General features: G+C 26.6%; 1 protein-coding gene across 1 annotated transcript in view; it reads left to right on the forward strand.

The window, feature by feature from the left end:
• Window positions 1-25000, forward strand: part of LOC145265619 (uncharacterized) — a 37980-nt gene that overhangs the window by 12548 nt on the left and 432 nt on the right. Inside the window, exons 3-4 of the mRNA XM_080121653.1 lie at window positions 1338-1487; window positions 3998-4131. Of these exons, the coding sequence (XP_079977779.1) occupies window positions 1338-1487; window positions 3998-4131 (284 nt within the window). The remainder of the gene's footprint in view (window positions 1-1337; window positions 1488-3997; window positions 4132-25000) is intronic.

Below are 25000 nucleotides of genomic sequence, written 5' to 3' on the forward strand. Positions count from 1 at the left end.
AAGCAAGAGCAAGATAGCCAGCAACAAGTTAAACTGCTGACCAGCTTAATGCGGTTACTGGTCTCCCACTTTATGGTTTTTTTAAATCAGAGATTTGCTTCTCATAGAAAGGTTGCCTTCACCATAGCTTACGGGAGTCCTCCCCACCCCAGCACACACATACATACACACAAACGCACATATGTACTCACATACACACATACACATAGATAAACATACATATCCATAAATATATACATACATATGCAGACATGTACATATATACACAGACATGTGTATATTTATACTAAGTAAATAAAGTAAAGTTAGGATAAATAAATGGGTATAATTAATAATCATTATTACCAAGTAAAATCTATGACTTACTTGTAGTTTCAGCAAATACTTTTGCAAGCAAAATCCAATCCCGCATTTTGTTAAATCCTACCCTCTGATGCTCTTGCTAGATTCAGCCACTCTGATGAGATGTATACAATGAAACACGTGTCAGTGGATAATTATATTTAAAAAATTATATATATATATATATATATATATATATATATATATATATTTTATTTTGTGTACAGAAAGTTGTTAGTTGAGACAGATCATTGGTACCGTCGGTTTCAAGCCTGATAATAAGGCCCGTTTAAGGTATCCTTATCAAGCTCTCTTCAGCCAATAAGGATACCTTAAACGGGCCTTATTATCGGGCTTGAAACCGACGGTACCAATGATTTGTCTCAACTAACAACTTTCTGTACATAAAATATAAGTACGCTCTTAAAATTTGGATTTTCCTTTTAATTGAGCACTCTGCTGGAATTCTTTTTCCAAAAAAATCTAATCATATATATATATATATATATATATATATATATATATATATATATATATATATATATATATATATATATATATATATATAATGTAATTACAGAGCAATATAGAGAATAAATGACACATTTATATTCCAAGATTCATGATGTTGACCATCTTATAATTTATTCTTTTAATTCAGTTGACTTATACAATTCTTGACAGCATCTGTTTCGTAGCACAAAATCAATCACTTAATTTTTATATCAAACAGTGAATCTTCTGATGAGTTAAGAGCAAAATAGATTCACTGATTGATATAATAATTAAGGGATTGATTTTGTGCTACGAAACAGATACTGTCAAGAATTGTAAGTGTCAACTGAATTAAAGGAATAAATTATAAGATGGTCAACATCATGAATTTTGGAATATAACTTTTTGTCATTAATTCTCTCTCTCTCTCTCTCTCTCTCTATATATATATATATATATATATATATATAAACTTCTCTTTTTCTCTTTTTCTTTTTCAGAACTCGATTTGTGGCTCCGTTTGACCGGCAAAAAAGGGCATTACAGTCTAGAAGCTGCTGTCGCTAAATCTTTAGAATCGGTTTGCAACACAAAAGATTCAATAGATGCAAAAATCAGGACGGACATGAACCATTGTCGAGAATTTCTTGGTAAATTGAACGCATTTTTTTATTTTTAAATTTATGCCTTTTTACCTCCAAATTTAAAAAAGCCTAACATCAAATTAAAAAAATGGTTAAATTGAAAATTAATTAAAATAAATGAAAAATCAATGTAAACAAAATTTTTGTGTCATTTTGATTTTTTGTGACATTTTTTGTGACATTTTTTGTGACATTTAAATTTTTATTCATTACTAACTTTTTTTTAGTTGTCATAAAAATTAATCGCTTTTTTATGTTATTGTTTCGATTTTTTTTTGTTTTTGACTACTGTTCTCATCTTAAGTGTTATTTTCATAACGTTTCGGTCGATGTAACCTCTGGCCTTCTTCAGATGTAACTTGTTGAACTCTGGAATCTTTCTGTCAAATTCAGTGAATCTGCATGGAATTTCAAACGGAACCCTTTTATTTAATCCATGGATTCATGACCAGGTAGGAGTTCTAACTAATTTGCAGTTGTATTTTGGAGTGTGACTCGCATTGAGGTTTTGTGACGTAATGGATAAAGTGCTATGTGAAATCTAGTTGTGAGTAGAAAAATACAACTGTTAATTAATTAAGAATTCTACCTGGTCATGGCTGACGGAGTGTGCCGAGTCATAAGAAATTTCCAGGTTGGTATCTGGAGGTGCATTAATTCACTGGGAGAGGTATGCACCCCTAGTCTTAGTTAAGGCATGCATCTCGGAGAAGGTAACTGATGACGTCGGCAGCAGGACATGGGATGGCAATGGAGGAGGATTAATTTCTAGCAGATCGACAGTTCTATGGTATTCGACTGCAGATGATCTAAGGACAACGGATAGGTGCAAACAGGCAAGTCAGATGCCACTGCGCTGGGGAAAGTAATGGCAACCTACCCTCATGTATTCTGCAAAGTTCAAAATCATGTGATGTCTTTGTTTTTTTTTATTACATTTTCACCCCAAACAAGGCACATTGCCACTTTGATGTAGGGGGCTATTATCAGGGACCTAACTACAGGGGTACTATGTGGGGAGTTGGGCAGCAAGATGTCGGTTCATGTTACACTTTAACTTCTGCATGTCAGTACAGTTGGGGAAGCAGGAACTCGGAAGAAACTACTGGAGTAGAAGGCTCTCTTACATCTAGGGATCTCAACTGTGAAGGGGTGGGATTTTTCTGCTTGTCGGGTTTGTTGGAGTATTTACGTCGAGGGGTACAAGTGCTTGCAGTTTGTCGGAGCATTCACCGTTAAAGTACTTGTAGAACAGGCAGGGGGATGCTACATTTCGTCGATGGGACAGAGGCTGAAGCTTAGATGACAGTTCAGGACTTATTAGGTTGGCAACTCTCTTTTGAACCTTGTCTAGGAGTGAGAGACTAGTAGCAGATGCACCAGCCCAAATATGACAACAATACTCCATACATGGGCGAATGGTGGCCTTATAGAGGTATAGGATACTTTCGGGCGTTAGTAGCTTTCTAGTATGGTAGAAAGAACCTACCTTTTTCGCAGCGGTCCTGGCAATGCTCTCAATGTAATTGTTCCAACTCGTGTTTCCTGTGGATGTCTTAAAAAAAAGGAATCGGATCAAGAATAGACCGAAACCTATAGAGAAATACTAACATGATTTCATCTACAGCATAAACAATGCCACGATACAAGGAAAAGAAAAGAAGAAGAAGAAGAAGAAGAAGAAGGCTGACGGGACAAGAACATACTACCCTTGTGAATAAAATAAGGGTTCCGTTCGAAATTCCAAGTTGGATGAGATATACCCACTACACTATGGGTTTTTGTCGACAATTGTGTTTTTTTTTTTTTTTCACCATTTATTAAGACCTGAATGCCACTCGAGTATAAGGGTAAATGAATATAAGGTGGAAAGTTTAGTAATCGTTAATGGTGTAGATTGGGTAGAATTTGGATTATTTAAGGGGACGGACAGCAAGAATTTGTTTACATCTGATTTGAAGACTACCATATTGTAATCGGCAGGGAAGCAGAACTTCTACCCAATCATGACTGATGGAAAGGTTCTCGAGTTTGACAGAAAGATTGTCGAGTTTGACAAGATGCACCTGAAAAGGTTGGAGGTTTTATTGGTTAAGATGTTGAGCAAATAACACTCAAGATTATTTTAAAATCTAGAATGGGGGATCAGTTTTGTATATAAATTCCAGGTAAAAGGAATCCTTCGTTTCAAGGTAATTTTAATCTTTTTTTAACCAAGTTTTTTTTTACCACTAAGTTCGAATGGAAAGGTTAAAAAACGATGTAAAATGGACTAAAAATAAAACACCTCTTCTCAAAATGCACACGATTTATCTCCCATAGCAAAAAAAATGTTGTTTTTTCTGCCAAGTTTTTCAAAGTTTTCACACATAATCGCCTAAAAAAAGTAGAATTTCATAATGTTTTGGGGATTGGTAAGTTCCTTATCTAAAATAATATTATTATATTCAATTTATTGTTCGTTCGCGGGCAGCATCGTTAGTTATGATAAAATATGGACACGTTTTGTTTTACAGAGGAGCACGCATTGGTGATAAAGGAAGCTTTGATTGAGCACTATGAGAGTGATGAACCAAGAAGTTACCTCAAACTCATCCAGGAAGTTTGCCACGGAAAAAAGAACTTGTGTGGAAAACAAACTGATGAAGATGTAAGTTTTCTTTTATTTTTATTTTTATATTTTTTTCTTTTTATACTTTGCCAACTGTTTTTTTTTCTTTTTATACTTTGCCAACTGTTTTTTTTAATTTTTTTATTTTTATACTTTGCCAACTGTTTTTTTTTCTTTTTATACTTTGTCAACTGTTTTTTTTTCTTTTTATACTTTGCCAACTGTTTTTTTTTCTTTTTATACTTTGCCAACTGTTTTTTTTTTTATACTTTGCCAACTGTTTTTTTTTTAATTTTTATACTTTGCCAACTGTTTTTTTTTTCTTTTTATACTTTGCCAACTGTTTTTTTTTCTTTTTATACTTTGCCAACTGTTTTTTTTTCTTTTTATACTTTGCCAACTGTTTTTTTTTATTTTTATACTTTGCCAACTGTTTTTTTTTCTTTTTATACTTTGCCAACTGTTTTTTTTAATTTTTATACTTTGCCAACTGTTTTTTTTTATTTTTTATACTTTGCCAACTGTTTTTTTTTCTTTTTATACTTTGCCAACTGTTTTTTTTTCTTTTTATACTTTGCCAACTGTTTTTTTTTCTTTTTATACTTTGCCAACTGTTTTTTTTTTAATTTTTATACTTTGCCAACTGTTTTTTTTTCTTTTTATACTTTGCGAACTGTTTTTTTTTAAATTTTTATACATTGCCAACTGTTTTTTTTCTTTTTATACTTTGCCAACTGTTTTTTTTTAATTTTTATACTTTGCCAACTGTTTTTTCTTTTTATGCTTTGCCAACTGTTTTTTTTCTGTTGGCAAAGTATAAAAAGAAACAAAACAGTTGGCAAAGTATAAAAAAGAAAAAAAACAGTTGGCAAAGTATAAAAAGAAAAAAAACAGTTGGCAAAGTATAAAAAGAAAAAAAACAGTTGGCAAAGTATAAAAAGAAAAAAAACAGTTGGCAAAGTATGAAAAGAATAAAAAACAGTTGGCAAAGTATGAAAAGAAAAAAAACAGTTGGCAAAATATGAAAAGAAAAAAAACAGTTGGCAAAGTATAAAAAGAAAAAAAAACAGTTGGCAAAGTATAAAAAATAAAAAAAAACAGTTGGCAAAGTATAAAAAGAAAAAACAGTTGGCAAAGTATGAAAAGAAAAAAAAACAGTTGGCAAAGTATAAAAAGAAAAAACAGTTGGCAAAGTATGAAAAGAATAAAAAACAGTTGGCAAAATATAAAAAGAAAAAACAGTTGGCAAAGTATGTAAAGAATAAAAAACAGTTGGCAAAGTATAAAAAGAAAAAAAAACAGTTGGCAAAGTATTAAAAGAAAAAAAACAGTTGGCAAAGTATGAAAAGAAAAAAAAAAAGAAATATACTTTTTATACTTTGTTTTTTATATTTTGCCAACTGTTTTTTTTATTTTTATACTTTGCCAACTGTTTTTTTTAATTTTTATACTTTGCCAACTGTTTTTTTTATTTTTTATACTTTGCCAACTGTTTTTTTTTCTTTTTATACTTTGCCAACTGTTTTTTTTCTTTTCATACTTTGCCAACTGTTTTTTATTCTTTTCATACTTTGCCAACTGTTTTTTTTCTTTTTATACTTTGCCAACTGTTTTTTTTCTTTTTATACTTTGCCAACTGTTTTTTTTCTTTTTATACTTTGCCAACTGTTTTTTTTCTTTTTTATACTTTGCCAACTGTTTTGTTTCTTTTCATACTTTGCCAACTATTTTTTTCTTTTTATACTTTGCCAACTGTTTTTTTTCTTTTTATACTTTGCCAACTGTTTTTTTTCTTTTTATACTTTGCCAACTGTTTTTTTTTTCATACTTTGCCAACTATTTTTTTCTTTTTATACTTTGCCAACTGTTTTTTTTTCTTTTTATACTTTGCCAACTGTTTTTTTCTTTTTATACTTTGCCAACTGTTTTTTATTCTTTTTATACTTTGCCAACTGTTTTTTTTCTTTTCATACTTTGCCAACTGTTTTTTTTTCTTTTCATACTTTGCCAACTGTTTTTTTTTCTTTTTTATACTTTGCCAACTGTTTTGTTTCTTTTTATACTTTGCCAACTGTTTTTTTTCTTTTTATACTTTGCCAACTGTTTTTTTCTTTTCATACTTTGCCAACTGTTTTTTTCTTTTTATACTTTGCCAACTGTTTTTTATTCTTTTCATACTTTGCCAACTGTTTTTTTTCTTTTTATACTTTGCCAACTGTTTTTTTTCTTTTTATACTTTGCCAACTGTTTTTTTTTCATACTTTGCCAACTATTTTTTTCTTTTTATACTTTGCCAACTGTTTTTTTTTCTTTTTATACTTTGCCAACTGTTTTTTTCTTTTTATACTTTGCCAACTGTTTTTTTTTCTTTTTATACTTTGCCAACTGTTTTTTTTCTTTTTTATACTTTGCCAACTGTTTTGTTTTCTTTTTTTATACTTTGTCAACTGTTTTATTTTCTTTTCATACTTTGCCAACGTTTTTTTTTTAATTTTTATACTTTGCCAACTGTTTTTTTTTCTTTTAATACTTTCCCAACTGTTTTGTTTTCTTTTTTATACTTTGCCAACTGTTTTTTTTCTTTTCATACTTTGCCAACTGTTTTTTTCTTTTCATACTTTGGCAACTGTTTTTTTTTTCTTTTTATACTTTGCCAACTGTTTTTTTTCTTTTCATACTTTGCCAACAGTTCTTTTCTTTTTTATACTTTGCCAACTATTTTTTTTTTCTTTTTTTATACTTTGCCAACTGTTTTTTTCTTTTCATACTTTGCCAACTGTTTTTTTTTTCTTTTTATACTTTGCCAACTGTTTTTTTTCTTTTCATACTTTGCCAACTGTTTTTTTTCTTTTTATTCCTTGTCCAACTGTTTTTTTTCTTTTTATACTTTGCCAACTGTGTTTTTCTTTTTATACTTTGCCAACTGTTTTTTTTTCTTTTTATACTTTGCCAACTGTTTTTTTTCTTTTTATACTTTGCCAACTGTTTTTTTTCTTTTTATGCTTTGCCAACTGTTTTTTTTCTGTTGGCAAAGTATAAAAAGAAACAAAACAGTTGGCAAAGTATAAAAAAGAAAAAAAACAGTTGGCAAAGTAAAAAAGAAAAAAAACAGTTGGCAAAGTATAAAAAGAAAAAAAAACAGTTGGCAAAGTATAAAAAGAAAAAGAACAGTTGGCAAAGTATGAAAAGAATAAAAAACAGTTGGCAAAGTATGAAAAGAAAAAAAAACAGTTGGCAAAGTATGAAAAGAAAAAAAACAGTTGGCAAAGTATAAAAAGAAAAAAAAACAGTTGGCAAAGTATAAAAAGAAAAAACAGTTGGCAAAGTATGAAAAGAAAAAAAAACAGTTGGCAAAGTATAAAAAGAAAAAACAGTTGGCAAAGTATGAAAAGAATAAAAAACAGTTGGCAAAATATAAAAAGAAAAAACAGTTGGCAAAGTATGTAAAGAATAAAAAACAGTTGGCAAAGTATAAAAAGAAAAAAAAACAGTTGGCAAAGTATTAAAAGAAAAAAAACAGTTGGCAAAGTATGAAAAGATAAAAAAAATGTTGGCAAAGTATAAAAAGAAAAAACAGTTGGCAAAGTATGAAAAGAATAAAAAACAGTTGGCAAAGTATAAAAAGAAAAAACAGTTGGCAAAGTATGAAAAGAATAAAAAACAGTTGGCAAAATATAAAAAGAAAAAACAGTTGGCAAAGTATGTAAAGAATAAAAAACAGTTGGCAAAGTATAAAAAGAAAAAAAAACAGTTGGCAAAGTATTAAAAGAAAAAAAACAGTTGGCAAAGTATGAAAAGAAAAAAAACAGTTGGCAAAGTATAAAAAGAAAAAACAGTTGGCAAAGTATGAAAAGAATAAAAAACAGTTGGCAAAGTATAAAAAGAAAAAACAGTTGGCAAAGTATGAAAAGAATAAAAAACAGTTGGCAAAGTATGAAAAGAAAAAAAAACAGTTGGCAAAGTATAAAAAGAAAAAAAACAGTTGGCAAAGTATTAAAAGAATAAAAAACAGTTGGCAAAATATAAAAAGAAAAAAACAGTTGGCAAAGTATGAAAAGAAAAAAAAACAGTTGGCAAAGTATAAAAAGAAAAAACAGTTGGCAAAGTATGAAAAGAATAAAAAACAGTTGGCAAAGTATAAAAAGAAAAAACAGTTGGCAAAGTATGAAAAGAATAAAAAACCGTTGGCAAAGTATAAAAAGAAAATACAGTTGGCAAAGTATGAAAAGAATAAAAAACAGTTGGCAAAATATAAAAAGAAAAAACAGTTGGCAAAGTATGAAAAGAATAAAAAACAGTTGGCAAAGTATAAAAAGAAAAAAAAAACAGTTGGCAAAGTATGAAAAGAATAAAAAACAGTTGGCAAAGTATAAAAAGAAAAAAAAACGGTTGGCAAAGTATAAAAAGAAAAAAAACAGTTGGCAAAGTATGAAAAGAAAAAAAAACAGTTGGCAAAGTATGAAAAGAAAAAAAAACAGTTGGCAAAGTATAAAAAGAAAAAAAAACAGTTGGCAAAGTATAAAAAGAAAAAAAATCAGTTGGAAAAGTATAAAAAGAAAAAAACAGTTGGCAAAGTATGAAAAGAATAAAAAAACAATTGGCAAAGTATGAAAAGAATAAAAAACAGTTGGCAAAGTATGAAAAGAAAAAAAACAGTTGGCAAAGTATAAAAAAAAAACAGTTGGCAAAATATAAAAAGAAAAAAAACAGTTGGCAAAGTATAAAAAGAAAAAAACAGTTGGCAAAGAATGAAAAGAATAAAAAACAGTTGGCAAAGTATGAAAAAAAAAAACAGTTGGCAAAGTATGAAAAGAAAAAAAAACAGTTGGCAAAGTATAAAAAGAAAAAAACAGTTGGCAAAGTATGAAAAGAAAAAAAAACAGTTGGCAAAGTATAAAAAGAAAAAACAGTTGGCAAAGTATGAAAAGAATAAAAAACAGTTGGCAAAGTATGAAAAGAAAAAAAAACAGTTGGCAAAGTATAAAAAGAAAAAAAACAGTTGGCAAAGTATTAAAAGAATAAAAAACAGTTGGCAAAATATAAAAAGAAAAAACAGTTGGCAAAGTATGAAAAGAAAAAAAACAGTTGGCAAAGTATAAAAAGAAAAAACAGTTGGCAAAGTATGAAAAGAATAAAAAACAGTTGGCAAAGTATAAAAAGAAAAAACAGTTGGCAAAGTATGAAAAGAATAAAAAACCGTTGGCAAAGTATAAAAAGAAAATACAGTTGGCAAAGTATGAAAAGAATAAAAAAAAGTTGGCAAAATATAAAAAGAAAAAACAGTTGGCAAAGTATGAAAAGAATAAAAAACAGTTGGCAAAGTATAAAAAGAAAAAAAAAACAGTTGGCAAAGTATGAAAAGAATAAAAAACAGTTGGCAAAGTATAAAAAGAAAAAAAAACAGTTGGCAAAGTATAAAAAGAAAAAAAACAGTTGGCAAAGTATGAAAAGAAAAAAAAAACAGTTGGCAAAGTATGAAAAAAAAAAACAGTTGGCAAAGTATAAAAAGAAAAAAAAACAGTTGGCAAAGTATAAAAAGAAAAAAAATCAGTTGGAAAAGTATAAAAAGAAAAAAACAGTTGGCAAAGTATGAAAAGAATAAAAAACAATTGGCAAAGTATGAAAAGAATAAAAAACAGTTGGCAAAGTATGAAAAGAAAAAAAAACAGTTGGCAAAGTATAAAAAAAAAACAGTTGGCAAAGTATAAAAAGAAAAAAAACAGTTGGCAAAGTATAAAAAGAAAAAAACAGTTGGCAAAGTATGAAAAGAATAAAAAACAGTTGGCAAAGTATGAAAAGAAAAAAAAACAGTTGGCAAAGTATAAAAAGAAAAAAACAGTTTGCAAAGTATGAAAAGAAAAAAAAACAGTTGGCAAAGTATAAAAAGAAAAAACAGTTGGCAAAGTATGAAAAGAATAAAAAACAGTTGGCAAAGTATAAAAAGAAAAAACAGTTGGCAAAGTATGAAAAGAATAAAAAACAGTTGGTAAAGTATAAAAAGAAAAAACAGTTGGCAAAGTATGAAAAGAAAAAAAAAAACAGTTGGCAAAGTATAAAAAGAAAAAAACAGTTGGCAAAGTATTAAAAGAATAAAAAACAGTTGGCAAAATATAAAAAGAAAAAACAGTTGGCAAAGTATGAAAAGAAAAAAAACAGTTGGCAAAGTATAAAAAGAAAAAACAGTTGGAAAAGTATGAAAAGAATAAACAACAGTTGGCAAAGTATAAAAAGAAAAAACAGTTGGAAAAGTATAAAAAGAATAAAAAACAGTTGGCAAAGTATAAAAAGAAAATACAGTTGGCAAAGTATGAAAAGAATAAAAAACAGTTTGCAAAATATAAAAAGAAAAAACAGTTGGCAAAGTATGAAAAGAAAAAAAAACAGTTGGCAAAGTATAAAAAGAAAAAAAAACAGTTGGCAAAGTATGAAAAGAATAAAAAACAGTTGGCAAAGTATAAAAAGAAAAAAAAACAGTTGGCAAAGTATAAAAAAAGAAAAAAAAACAGTTGGCAAAGTATGAAAAGAAAAAAAAACAGTTGGCAAAGTATGAAAAGAAAAAAAAACAGTTGGCAAAGTATGAAAAGAAAAAAAACAGTTGGCAAAGTATAAAAAAAAACAGTTGGCAAAGTATAAAAAGAAAAAAAACAGTTGGCAAAGTATAAAAAGAAAAAAACAGTTGGCAAAGTATGAAAAGAATAAAAAACAGTTTGCAAAGTATGAAAAGAAAAAAAAACAGTTGGCAAAGTATGAAAAGAAAAAAAAACAGTTGACAAAGTATAAAAAGAAAAAAAACAGTTGGCAAAGTATAAAAAGAAAAAAAATCAGTTGGAAAAGTATAAAAAGAAAAAAACAGTTGGCAAAGTCTGAAAAGAAAAAAACAGTTGGCAATGTATGAAAAGAATAAAAAACAGTTGGCAAAGTATGAAAAGAAAAAAAACAGTTGGCAAAGTATAAAAAGAAAAAACAGTTGGCAAAGTATGAAAAGAAAAAAAACAGTTGGCAAAGTATGAAAAGAAAAAAACAGTTGGCAAAGTATAAAAAGAATAAAAAACAGTTGGCAAAGTATAAAAAGAAAAAAACAGTTGGCAAAGTATGAAAAGAATAAAAAACAGTTGGCAAAGTATGAAAAGAATAAAAAACAGTTGGCAAAGTATAAAAAGAAAATAAAACAGTTGGCAAAGTATAAAAAGAATAAAAAACAGTTGGCAAAGTATAAAAAGAAACAAAACAGTTGGCAAAGTATAAAAAAAAAAAACAGTTGGCAAAATATAAAAAGAAAAAACAGTTGGCAAAGTATGTAAAGAATAAAAAACAGTTGGCAAAGTATAAAAAGAAAAAAAAACAGTTGGCAAAGTATTAAAAGAAAAAAAACAGTTGGCAAAGTATGAAAAGAAAAAAAAACAGTTGGCAAAGTATAAAAAGAAAAAACAGTTGGCAAAGTATGAAAAGAATAAAAAACAGTTGGCAAAGTATAAAAAGAAAAAACAGTTGGCAAAGTATGAAAAGAATAAAAAACAGTTGGCAAAGTATGAAAAGAAAAAAAAACAGTTGGCAAAGTATAAAAAGAAAAAAAACAGTTGGCAAAGTATTAAAAGAATAAAAAACAGTTGGCAAAATATAAAAAGAAAAAACAGTTGGCAAAGTATGAAAAGAAAAAAAAACAGTTGGCAAAGTATAAAAAGAAAAAACAGTTGGCAAAGTATGAAAAGAATAAAAAACAGTTGGCAAAGTATAAAAAGAAAAAACAGTTGGCAAAGTATGAAAAGAATAAAAAACAGTTGGCAAAATATAAAAAGAAAAAACAGTTGGCAAAGTATGAAAAGAATAAAAAACAGTTGGCAAAGTATAAAAAGAAAAAAAAACAGTTGGCAAAGTATGAAAAGAATAAAAAACAGTTGGCAAAGTATAAAAAGAAAAAAAAACAGTTGGCAAAGTATAAAAAGAAAAAAAACAGTTGGCAAAGTATGAAAAGAAAAAAAAACAGTTGGCAAAGTATGAAAAGAAAAAAAACAGTTGGCAAAGTATAAAAAGAAAAAAAAACAGTTGGCAAAGTATAAAAAGAAAAAAAATCAGTTGGAAAAGTATAAAAAGAAAAAAACAGTTGGCAAAGTATGAAAAGAATAAAAAACAATTGGCAAAGTATGAAAAGAATAAAAAACAGTTGGCAAAGTATTAAAAGAAAAAAAACAGTTGGCAAAGTATAAAAAGAAAAAAAACAGTTGGCAAAGTATAAAAAGTAAAAAACAGTTGGCAAAGTATGAAAAGAATAAAAAACAGTTGGCAAAGTATGAAAAAAAAAACAGTTGGCAAAGTATGAAAAGAAAAAAAACAGTTGGTAAAGTATAAAAAGAAAAAACAGTTGGCAAAGTATGAAAAGAAAAAAAAACAGTTGGCAAAGTATAAAAAGAAAAAAACAGTTGGCAAAGTATTAAAAGAATAAAAAACAGTTGGCAAAATATAAAAAGAAAAAACAGTTGGCAAAGTATGAAAAGAAAAAAAACAGTTGGCAAAGTATAAAAAGAAAAAACAGTTGGAAAAGTATGAAAAGAATAAACAACAGTTGGCAAAGTATAAAAAGAAAAAACAGTTGGCAAAGTATGAAAAGAATAAAAAACAGTTGGCAAAGTATAAAAAGAAAATACAGTTGGCAAAGTATGAAAAGAATAAAAAACAGTTGGCAAAATATAAAAAGAAAAAACAGTTGGCAGAGTATGAAAAGAATAAAAAACAGTTGGCAAAGTATAAAAAGAAAAAAAAAACAGTTGACAAAGTATGAAAAGAATAAAAAACAGCTGGCAAAGTATAAAAAGAAAAAAAAACAGTTGGCAAAGTATAAAAAAAGAAAAAAAAACAGTTGGCAAAGTATGAAAAGAAAAAAAAACAGTTGGCAAAGTATGAAAAGAAAAAAAAACAGTTGGCAAAGTATGAAAAGAAAAAAAAACAGTTGGCAAAGTATAAAAAAAAACAGTTGGCAAAGTATAAAAAGAAAAAAAACAGTTGGCAAAGTATAAAAAGAAAAAAACAGTTGGCAAAGTATGAAAAGAATAAAAAACAGTTTGCAAAGTATGAAAAGAAAAAAAAACAGTTGGCAAAGTATGAAAAGAAAAAAAAACAGTTGACAAAGTATAAAAAGAAAAAAAACAGTTGGCAAAGTATAAAAAGAAAAAAAATCAGTTGGAAAAGTATAAAAAGAAAAAAACAGTTGGCAAAGTCTGAAAAGAAAAAAACAGTTGGCAATGTATGAAAAGAATAAAAAACAGTTGGCAAAGTATGAAAAGAAAAAAAACAGTTGGCAAAGTATAAAAAGAAAAAACAGTTGGCAAAGTATGAAAAGAAAAAAAACAGTTGGCAAAGTATGAAAAGAAAAAAACAGTTGGCAAAGTATAAAAAGAATAAAAAACAGTTGGCAAAGTATAAAAAGAAAAAAACAGTTGGCAAAGTATGAAAAGAATAAAAAACAGTTGGCAAAGTATGAAAAGAATAAAAAACAGTTGGCAAAGTATAAAAAGAAAATAAAACAGTTGGCAAAGTATAAAAAGAATAAAAAACAGTTGGCAAAGTATAAAAAGAAACAAAACAGTTGGCAAAGTATAAAAAAGAAAAAAAACAGTTGGCAAAGTATAAAAAGAAAAAAACAGTTGGCAAAGTATAAAAAGAAAAAAACAGTTGGCAAAGTATGAAAAGAAAAAAACAGTTGGCAAAGTATAAAAATAAAAAAATTAAAAAAAACAGTTGGCAAAGTATGAAAAGAAAAAAAAACAGTTGGCAAAGTATAAAAAGAAAAAAACAGTTGGCAAAGTATAAAAAGAAAAAAACAGTTGGCAAAGTATGAAAAGAAAAAAACAGTTGGCAAAGTATAAAAATAAAAAAATTAAAAAAAACAGTTGGCAAAGTATGAAAAGAAAAAAAAACAGTTGGCAAAGTATAAAAAGAAAAAAACAGTTGGCAAAGTATAAAAAGAAAAAAATTAAAAAAAACAGTTGGCAAAGTATAAAAAGAATAAAAAACAGTTGGCAAAGTATAAAAAGAAAAAAACAGTTGGCAAAGTATGAAAAGAAAAAAACAGTTGGCAAAGTATGAAAAGAAAAAAAACAGTTGGCAAAGTATAAAAAGAAAAAAAACAGTTGGCAAAGTATGAAAAGAAAAAAAAAACAGTTGGCAAAGTATGAAAAGAAAAAAACAGTTGGCAAAGTATAAAAAGAAAAAAAACAGTTGGCAAAGTATGAAAAGAAAAAAAACAGTTGGCAAAGTATAAAAAGAAAAAAAACAGTTGGCAAAGTATGAAAAGAAAAAAAAACAGTTGGCAAAGTATGAAAAGAAAAAAACAGTTGGCAAAGTATAAAAAGAAAAAAAACAGTTGGCAAAGTATAAAAAGAAAAAACAGTTGGCAAAGTATGAAAAGAATAAAAAACAGTTGGCAAAGTATAAAAAGAAAATACAGTTGGCAAAGTATGAAAAGAATAAAAAACAGTTGGCAAAATATAAAAAGAAAAAACAGTTGGCAAAGTATGAAAAGAATAAAAAACAGTTGGCAAAGTATAAAAAGAAAAAAAAACAGTTGGCAAAGTATGAAAAGAATAAAAAACAGTTGGCAAAGTATAAAAAGAAAAAAAAACAGTTGGCAAAGTATAAAAAGAAAAAAAACAGTTGGCAAAGTATAAAAAGTAAAAAACAGTTGGCAAAGTATGAAAAGAATAAAAAACAGTTGGCAAAGTATGAAAAAAAAACAGTTGGCAAAGTATGAAAAGAAAAAAAACAGTTGGTAAAGTATAAAAAGAAAAAACAGTTGGCAAAGTATGAAAAGAAAAAAAACAGTTGGCAAAGTATAAAAAGAAAAAAACAGTTGGCAAAGTATTAAAAGAATAAAAAACAGTTGGCAAAATATAAAAAGAAAAAACAGTTGGCAAAGTATGAAAAGAAAAAAAACAGTTGGCAAAGTATAAAAAGAAAAAACAGTTGGAAAAGTATGAAAAGAATAAACAACAGTTGGCAAAGTATAAAAAGAAAAAACAGTTGGCAAAGTATGAAAAGAATAAAAAACAGTTGGCAAAGTATAAAAAGAAAATACAGTTGGCAAAGTATGAAAAGAATAAAAAACAGTTGGCAAAATATAAAAAGAAAAAACAGTTGGCAAAGTATGAAAAGAATAAAAAACAGTTGGCAAAGTATAAAAAGAAAAAAAAACAGTTGACAAAGTATGAAAAGAATAAAAAACAGCTGGCAAAGTATAAAAAGAAAAAAAAAACAGTTGGCAAAGTATAAAAAAAGAAAAAAAAACAGTTGGCAAAGTATGAAAAGAAAAAAAAACAGTTGGCAAAGTATGAAAAGAAAAAAAAACAGTTGGCAAAGTATGAAAAGAAAAAAAAACAGTTGGCAAAGTATAAAAAAAAACAGTTGGCAAAGTATAAAAAGAAAAAAAACAGTTGGCAAAGTATAAAAAGAAAAAAACAGTTGGCAAAGTATGAAAAGAATAAAAAACAGTTTGCAAAGTATGAAAAGAAAAAAAAACAGTTGGCAAAGTATGAAAAGAAAAAAAAACAGTTGACAAAGTATAAAAAGAAAAAAAACAGTTGGCAAAGTATAAAAAGAAAAAAAATCAGTTGGAAAAGTATAAAAAGAAAAAAACAGTTGGCAAAGTCTGAAAAGAAAAAAACAGTTGGCAATGTATGAAAAGAATAAAAAACAGTTGGCAAAGTATGAAAAGAAAAAAAACAGTTGGCAAAGTATAAAAAGAAAAAACAGTTGGCAAAGTATGAAAAGAAAAAAAACAGTTGGCAAAGTATGAAAAGAAAAAAACAGTTGGCAAAGTATAAAAAGAATAAAAAACAGTTGGCAAAGTATAAAAAGAAAAAAACAGTTGGCAAAGTATGAAAAGAATAAAAAACAGTTGGCAAAGTATGAAAAGAATAAAAAACAGTTGGCAAAGTATAAAAAGAAAATAAAACAGTTGGCAAAGTATAAAAAGAATAAAAAACAGTTGGCAAAGTATAAAAAGAAACAAAACAGTTGGCAAAGTATAAAAAAGAAAAAAAACAGTTGGCAAAGTATAAAAAGAAAAAAACAGTTGGCAAAGTATAAAAAGAAAAAAACAGTTGGCAAAGTATGAAAAGAAAAAAACAGTTGGCAAAGTATAAAAATAAAAAAATTAAAAAAAACAGTTGGCAAAGTATGAAAAGAAAAAAAAACAGTTGGCAAAGTATAAAAAGAAAAAAACAGTTGGCAAAGTATAAAAAGAAAAAAACAGTTGGCAAAGTATGAAAAGAAAAAAAACAGTTGGCAAAGTATAAAAATAAAAAAATTAAAAAAAACAGTTGGCAAAGTATGAAAAGAAAAAAAAACAGTTGGCAAAGTATAAAAAGAAAAAAACAGTTGGCAAAGTATAAAAAGAATAAAAAACAGTTGGCAAAGTATAAAAAGAAAAAAACAGTTGGCAAAGTATGAAAAGAAAAAAACAGTTGGCAAAGTATGAAAAGAAAAAAAACAGTTGGCAAAGTATAAAAAGAAAAAAAACAGTTGGCAAAGTATGAAAAGAAAAAAAAACAGTTGGCAAAGTATGAAAAGAAAAAAACAGTTGGCAAAGTATAAAAAGAAAAAAAACAGTTGGCAAAGTATGAAAAGAAAAAAAACAGTTGGCAAAGTATAAAAAGAAAAAAAACAGTTGGCAAAGTATGAAAAGAAAAAAAAACAGTTGGCAAAGTATGAAAAGAAAAAAACAGTTGGCAAAGTATAAAAAGAAAAAAAACAGTTGGCAAAGTATAAAAAGAAAAAACAGTTGGCAAAGTATGAAAAGAATAAAAAACAGTTGGCAAAGTATAAAAAGAAAATACAGTTGGCAAAGTATGAAAAGAATAAAAAACAGTTGGCAAAATATAAAAAGAAAAAACAGTTGGCAAAGTATGAAAAGAATAAAAAACAGTTGGCAAAGTATAAAAAGAAAAAAAAACAGTTGGCAAAGTATGAAAAGAATAAAAAACAGTTGGCAAAGTATAAAAAGAAAAAAAAACAGTTGGCAAAGTATAAAAAAAGAAAAAAAAACAGTTGGCAAAGTATGAAAAGAAAAAAAAACAGTTGGCAAAGTATGAAAAGAAAAAAAAACAGTTGGCAAAGTATGAAAAGAAAAAAAAACAGTTGGCAAAGTATAAAAAAAAACAGTTGGCAAAGTATAAAAAGAAAAAAAAACAGTTGGCAAAGTATAAAAAGAAAAAAACAGTTGGCAAAGTATGAAAAGAATAAAAAACAGTTTGCAAAGTATGAAAAGAAAAAAAAACAGTTGACAAAGTATAAAAAGAAAAAAAACAGTTGGCAAAGTATAAAAAGAAAAAAAATCAGTTGGAAAAGTATAAAAAGAAAAAAACAGTTGGCAAAGTCTGAAAAGAAAAAAACAGTTGGCAATGTATGAAAAGAATAAAAAACAGTTGGCAAAGTATGAAAAGAAAAAAAACAGTTGGCAAAGTATAAAAAGAAAAAACAGTTGGCAAAGTATGAAAAGAAAAAAAAAAACAGTTGGCAAAGTATGAAAAGAAAAAAACAGTTGGCAAAGTATAAAAAGAATAAAAAACAGTTGGCAAAGTATAAAAAGAAAAAAACAGTTGGCAAAGTATGAAAAGAATAAAAAACAGTTGGCAAAGTATGAAAAGAATAAAAAACAGTTGGCAAAGTATAAAAAGAAAATAAAACAGTTGGCAAAGTATAAAAAGAATAAAAAACAGTTGGCAAAGTATAAAAAGAAACAAAACAGTTGGCAAAGTATAAAAAAGAAAAAAAAACAGTTGGCAAAGTATAAAAAGAAAAAAACAGTTAGCAAAGTATAAAAATAAAAAAACAGTTGGCAAAGTATGAAAAGAAAAAAACAGTTGGCAAAGTATAAAAATAAAAAAATTAAAAAAAACAGTTGGCAAAGTATGAAAAGAAAAAAAAACAGTTGGCAAAGTATAAAAAGAAAAAAACAGTTGGCAAAGTATAAAAAGAAAAAAACAGTTGGCAAAGTATGAAAAGAAAAAAACAGTTGGCAAAGTATAAAAATAAAAAAATTAAAAAAAACAGTTGGCAAAGTATGAAAAGAAAAAAAAACAGTTGGCAAAGTATAAAAAGAAAAAAACAGTTGGCAAAGTATAAAAAGAATAAAAAACAGTTGGCAAAGTATAAAAAGAAAAAAACAGTTGGCAAAGTATGAAAAGAAAAAAACAGTTGGCAAAGTATGAAAAGAAAAAAAACAGTTGGCAAAGTATAAAAAGAAAAAAAACAGTTGGCAAAGTATGAAAAAAAAAAAAACAGTTGGCAAAGTATGAAAAGAAAAAAACAGTTGGCAAAGTATAAAAAGAAAAAAAACAGTTGGCAAAGTATGAAAAGAAAAAAAAACAGTTGGCAAAGTATAAAAAGAAAAAAAACAGTTGGCAAAGTATGAAAAGAAAAAAAAACACTTGGCAAAGTATGAAAAGAAAAAAACAGTTGGCAAAGTATAAAAAGAAAAAAAACAGTTGGCAAAGTATAAAAAGAAAAAAAACAGTTGGCAAAGTATAAAAAGAAAAAAAAACAGTTGGCAAAGTATAAAAAGAAAAAAAACAGTTGGCAAAGTATAAAAAGAAAAAAAACAGTTGGCAAAGTATGAAAAGAAACAAAACAGTTGGCAAAGTATGAAAAGAAAAAAACAGTTGGCAAAGTATAAAAAGAAAAAAAACAGTTGGCAAAGTATGACAAGAAAAAAAAACAGTTGGCAAAGTATAAAAAGAAAAAAAACAGTTGGCAAAGTATGAAAAGAATAAAAAACAGTTGGCAAAGTATGAAAAGAATAAAAAACAATTGGCAAAGTATGAAAAGAAAAAAAAACAGTTGGCAAAGTATAAAAAGAATAAAAAACAGTTGGAAAAGTATGAAAAGAAAAAAACAGTTGGCAAAGTATAAAACGAAAAAACAGTTGGCAAAGTATGAAAAGAAAAAAACAGTGTGCAAAGTATAAAAAGAAAAAAAACAGTTGGCAAAGTATGAAAAGAAAAAAAAACAGTTGGCAAAGTATAAAAAGAAAAAACAGTTGGCAAAGTATGAAAAGAAAAAAACAGTTGGCAAAGTATGAAAAGAAAAAAAACAGTTGGCAAAGTATAAAAAGAATAAAAAATAGTTGGCAAAGTATGAAAAGAGAAAAAAACAGGTGGCAAAGTATGAAAAGAAAAAAAACAGTTGGCAAAGTATAAAAAGAATAAAAAACAGTTGGCAAAGTATGAAAAGAATAAAAAACAGGTGGCAAAGTATGAAAAGAATAAAAAACAGGTGGCAAAGTATGAAAAGAAAAAAAAACAGTTGGCAAAGTATAAAAAGAAAAAAACACAGTTGGCAAAGTATGAAAAGAAAAAAAAACAGTTGGCAAAGTATGAAAAGAAAAAAAAACAGTTGGCAAAGTATGAAAAGAAAAAAAAACAGTTGGCAAAGTATGAAAAGAGAAAAAACAGTTGGCAAAGTATGAAAAGAAAAAAAACAGTTGGCAAAGTATGAAAAGAAAAAAAACAGTTGGCAAAGTATAAAAAGAAAAAAAAACAGGTGGCAAAGTATGAAAAGAATAAAAAACAGTTGGCAAAGTATAAAAAGAATAAAAAACAGTTGGCAAAGTATAAAAAGAATAAAAAACAGTTGGCAAAGTATGAAAAGAAAAAAAACAGTTGGCAAAGTATGAAAAGAATAAAAAACAGTTGGCAAAGTATGAAAAGAATAAAAAACAGTTGGCAAAGTATAACAAGAATAAAAAACAGTTGGCAATGTATGAAAAGAGAAAAAACAGTTGGCAAAGTATAAAAAGAATAAAAAACAGTTGGCAAAGTATGAAAAGAGAAAAAACAGTTGGCAAAGTATAAAAAGAAAAAAAAACAGTTGGCAAAGTATAAAAAGAAAAAAAAACAGTTGGCAAAGTATGAAAAGAGAAAAAACAGTTGGCAAAGTATGAAAAGAAAAAAAACAGTTGGCAAAGTATAAAAAGAAAAAAAAACAGTTGGCAAAGTATGAAAAGAAAAAAAAACAGTTGGCAAAGTATGAAAAGAAAAAAAACAGTTGGCAAAGTATGAAAAGAAAAAAAAACAGTTGGCAAAGTATGAAAAGAGAAAAAACAGTTGGCAAAGTATGAAAAGAAAAAAAACAGTTGGCAAAGTATGAAAAGAAAAAAAACAGTTGGCAAAGTACAAAAAGAAAAAAAAACAGGTGGCAAAGTATGAAAAGAATAAAAAACAGTTGGCAAAGTATGAAAAGAATAAAAAACTGTTGGCAAAGTATAAAAAGAATAAAAAACAGTTGGCAAAGTATAAAAAGAATAAAAAACAGTTGGCAAAGTATGAAAAGAAAAAAAACAGTTGGCAAAGTATGAAAAGAGAAAAAACAGTTGGCAAAGTATGAAAAGAATAAAAAACAGTTGGCAAAGTATAAAAAGAAAAAAACAGTTGGCAAAGTATGAAAAGAAAAATAACAGTTGGCAAAGTATAAATAGAAAAAAAAACAGTTGGCAAAGTATAAAAAAGAAATATACTTTTTATACTTTGTTTTTTATATTTTGCCAACTGTTTTTTTTCTTTTTATACTTTGCCAACTGTTTTTTTTAATTTTTATACTTTGCCAACTGTTTTTTTTTATTTTTTATACTTTGCCAACTGTTTTTTTTTCTTTTTATACTTTGCCAACTGTTTTTTTTTCTTTTCATACTTTGCCAACTGTTTTTTATTCTTTTCATACTTTGCCAACTGTTTTTTTTCTTTTTATACTTTGCCAACTGTTTTTTTTCTTTTTATACTTTGCCAACTGTTTTTTTTCTTTTTATACTTTGCCAACTGTTTTTTTTCTTTTTTATACTTTGCCAACTGTTTTGTTTCTTTTTATACTTTGCCAACTGTTTTTTATTCTTTTTATACTTTGCCAACTGTTTTTTTTCTTTTCATACTTTGCCAACTGTTTTTTATTCTTTTCATACTTTGCCAACTGTTTTTTTTTCTTTTTTATACTTTGCCAACTGTTTTGTTTCTTTTTATACTTTGCCAACTGTTTTTTTTCTTTTTATACTTTGCCAACTGTTTTTTTCTTTTCATACTTTGCCAACTGTTTTTTTCTTTTTATACTTTGCCAACTGTTTTTTATTCTTTTCATACTTTGCCAACTGTTTTTTTTCTTTTTATACTTTGCCAACTGTTTTTTTTCTTTTTATACTTTGCCAACTGTTTTTTTTTTCATACTTTGCCAACTATTTTTTTCTTTTTATACTTTGCCAACTGTTTTTTTTTCTTTTTATACTTTGCCAACTGTTTTTTTCTTTTTATACTTTGCCAACTGTTTTTTTTTCATACTTTGCCAACTATTTTTTTCTTTTTATACTTTGCCAACTGTTTTTTTTTCTTTTCATACTTTGCCAACTGTTTTTTTCTTTTTATACTTTGCCAACTGTTTGTTATTCTTTTTATACTTTGCCAACTGTTTTTTTTCTTTTCATACTTTGCCAACTGTTTTTTATTCTTTTCATACTTTGCCAACTGTTTTTTTTCTTTTTTATACTTTGCCAACTGTTTTGTTTCTTTTTATACTTTGCCAACTGTTTTTTTTTCTTTTTATACTTTGCCAACTGTTTTTTTCTTTTCATACTTTGCCAACTGTTTTTTTCTTTTTATACTTTGCCAACTGTTTTTTATTCTTTTCATACTTTGCCAACTGTTTTTTTTCTTTTTATACTTTGCCAACTGTTTTTTTTCTTTCTATACTTTGCCAACTGTTTTTTTTTCATACTTTGCCAACTATTTTTTTCTTTTTATACTTTGCCAACTGTTTTTTTTTCTTTTTATACTTTGCCAACTGTTTTTTTCTTTTTATACTTTGCCAACTGTTTTTTTTTCTTTTTATACTTTGCCAACTGTTTTCTTTCTTTTTTATACTTTGCCAACTGTTTTGTTTTCTTTTTTTATACTTTGTCAACTGTTTTATTTTCTTTTTATACTTTGCCAACGTTTTTTTTTTAATTTTTATACTTTGCCAACTGTTTTTTTTTCTTTTTATACTTTCCCAACTGTTTTGTTTTCTTTTTTATACTTTGCCAACTGTTTTTTTTCTTTTCATACTTTGCCAACTGTTTTTTTCTTTTCATACTTTGCCAACTGTTTTTTTTCTTTTTATACTTTGCCAACTGTTTTTTTTCTTTTCATACTTTGCCAACTGTTCTTTTCTTTTTTATACTTTGCCAACTGTTTTTTTTTTCTTTTTTTATACTTTGCCAACTGTTTTTTTCTTTTCATACTTAGCCAACTGTTTTTTTTTTCTTTTTATACTTTGCCAACTGTTTTTTTTCTTTTCATACTTTGCCAACTGTTTTTTTTCTTTTCATACTTTGCCAACTGTTTTTTTTCTTTTTATTCCTTGTCCAACTGTTTTTTTTCTTTTTATACTTTGCCAACTGTGTTTTTCTTTTTATACTTTGCCAACTGTTTTTTTTTCTTTTTATACTTTGCCAACTGTTTTTTTCTTTTTATACTTTGCCAACTGTTTTTTTTCTTTTTATACTTTGCCAACTGTTTTTTTTCTTTTTATACTTTGCCAACTTTTTTTTTTCTTTTTATACTTTCCCAACTGTTTTGTTTTCTTTTTTATACTTTGCCAACTGTTTTTTTTTCTTTTTATACTTTGCCAACTGTTTTTTTTTTATACTTTGCCAACTGTTTTTTTTTTCTTTTTATACTTTGCCAACTGTTTTTTTTTTTATACTTTGCCAACTGTTTTGTTTTCTTTTTTATACTTTGCCAACTGTTTTTTTTTCTTTTCATAAGGGAACTTTTACATCGATTATTAATCAGTTTTTAATCGATTATTAATCAGTTTTTAATCGATTATTTATTAGTTTTTAATCGATTATTAATTTTTAATTGATTATAAATTAGTTTTTAATCGATTATTAATTAGTTTTTTAATCGATTATTAATTTTTTAATCGATTATCAATTAGTTTTTTAATCGATTACTAGTTTTTTAATCGATCATTAATTAGTTTTTTAATCGATTACTAGTTTTTTAATCGATCATTAATTAGTTTTTAAATCGATTATTAATTAGTTTTTTAATCGATTATTAATTTTTAATTGAATATAAATTAGTTTTTAATGTATTACTAGTGTTTTAATCGATCATTAATTAGTTTTTTAATCGATTATCAATTAATTTTTTAATCGATTATTAATTTTTTTAATCGATTATCACTTAGTTTTGTAATCGATAATTTATTAGTTGTTTAATCGATTATTAGTTTTTAATCGAGTATTAATTAGTTTTTTAATCGATTATTAATTAGTTTCTTAATGGATTATTAATTTTTTAATCGATCATTAATTAGTGTTTTAATCGATCATTAATTTTTAATCGATCATTAATTAGTTTTTTAATCGATCATTAATTTTTTAATCGATCATTAATTAGTTTTTTAATCGATTATTAATTAATTTTTTAATCGATTAATAATTCTTTTAATCGATCATTAATTAGTTTTTAATCGATTATCAATTAGTTTTTTAATCGATTATTATTTTTTTAATTGATTATTAATCAATTTTTAAATCGATTATATCTATAGAAAAATTACTTGAAGATGTGAGCACAAAATGCAGTAAATGTTGGGCGAACTTTTTTAAAAGATGGAATTCTACATTTTTCTGCTGTTTTCGTGTCAATAAAAGGCAAATATCACTGCAGAGTCTTTTTTTGGTCGGTTTTATCATTCTTAGACGAAATAGGATTTTCTTTCTTTTTGTTTTTTTTACAAATGAATTGATACATAAATTTTAATTTTACTGATTGTTTAAAATCAATGTATATTTATCATTTCATCATCTCCAATGGAAAATTATTTTTTATGCACAAAAACAAATAAAATCACTAAAACAATATTGTTTGAGGCATTGGAAAAAATCGGCATGAATTATTTCGATGGCGATTTTAATACACTAAAATGATCTGATTCCGATTAATCAGCGCAACAGACGCAACACTAGTGAAAGTTGATAGTCGGGAGTTGAACACTTGACGGCAGTTGAGATGTTTGCACTTCATGGAAGACAGACTGTGGCTTGGACCAAATCAAGAGATGAATTAATTAACCGACTGACGAACCCAGCATTGAGAGTCGATATATATATATATATATATATATATATATATATATATATATATATATATATATATATAGAGAGAGAGAGAGAGAGAGAGAGAGAGAGAGAGAGAGAGGGAGGGAGAGAGAGAAATAGACAGACAGACAAACAGACAGAATAAAAGAGAGATAGATATATATAGATAAAGATATACATATACATATAAATATAAAGATATAGATACAAATATAGATAAAAATATAGTTATAGATAAAAATGTAGATAAAATATAGATATAGATAAAAATATAGATAAAATATAGATAAAATATAGATATAGATATAGATATAAATATAGATAAAATTATAGATATAGATAAAAATGTATATAAAATATAGATATAGATATTGAGATAGAGGTGGATTGAGATTAGCATGTAAAGAGTCGATGGTGCTACACACACCAGAACGCAACGAATATTCAAAGAATGTGTTGGACTCAGTATAATCTTGTGTTTCCTTTATTTATGTTTCTTGTGTTTGATTTTATCATTACACTTGTGGATTCGTGCGCTCCTCTCGGCAGCCGCCAGTGTGAGAGACTACAATGATACGATCATAAGAAGATAAGACAATGAAAGAAAAATTCATGGTACACAACGTTGGGGTGGGTGAGATGTCGAACAAGGGAGTCATGGCTTCACAATATCATATTCCAAAAAGTCACCTAAATTGAACAAGCATTTTTCTATATAGAAAATCATTTTTAACGATTAATAGGAATTCCTTGGTATTATGCCATAAATCTCACAAGTTTGAATTA

Source organism: Euprymna scolopes, chromosome 40, assembly GCF_053919585.1.
Source record: "Euprymna scolopes isolate OS-2025 chromosome 40, ASM5391958v1, whole genome shotgun sequence".
NCBI classification, from domain to species: Eukaryota; Metazoa; Mollusca; class Cephalopoda; order Sepiida; family Sepiolidae; genus Euprymna; species Euprymna scolopes.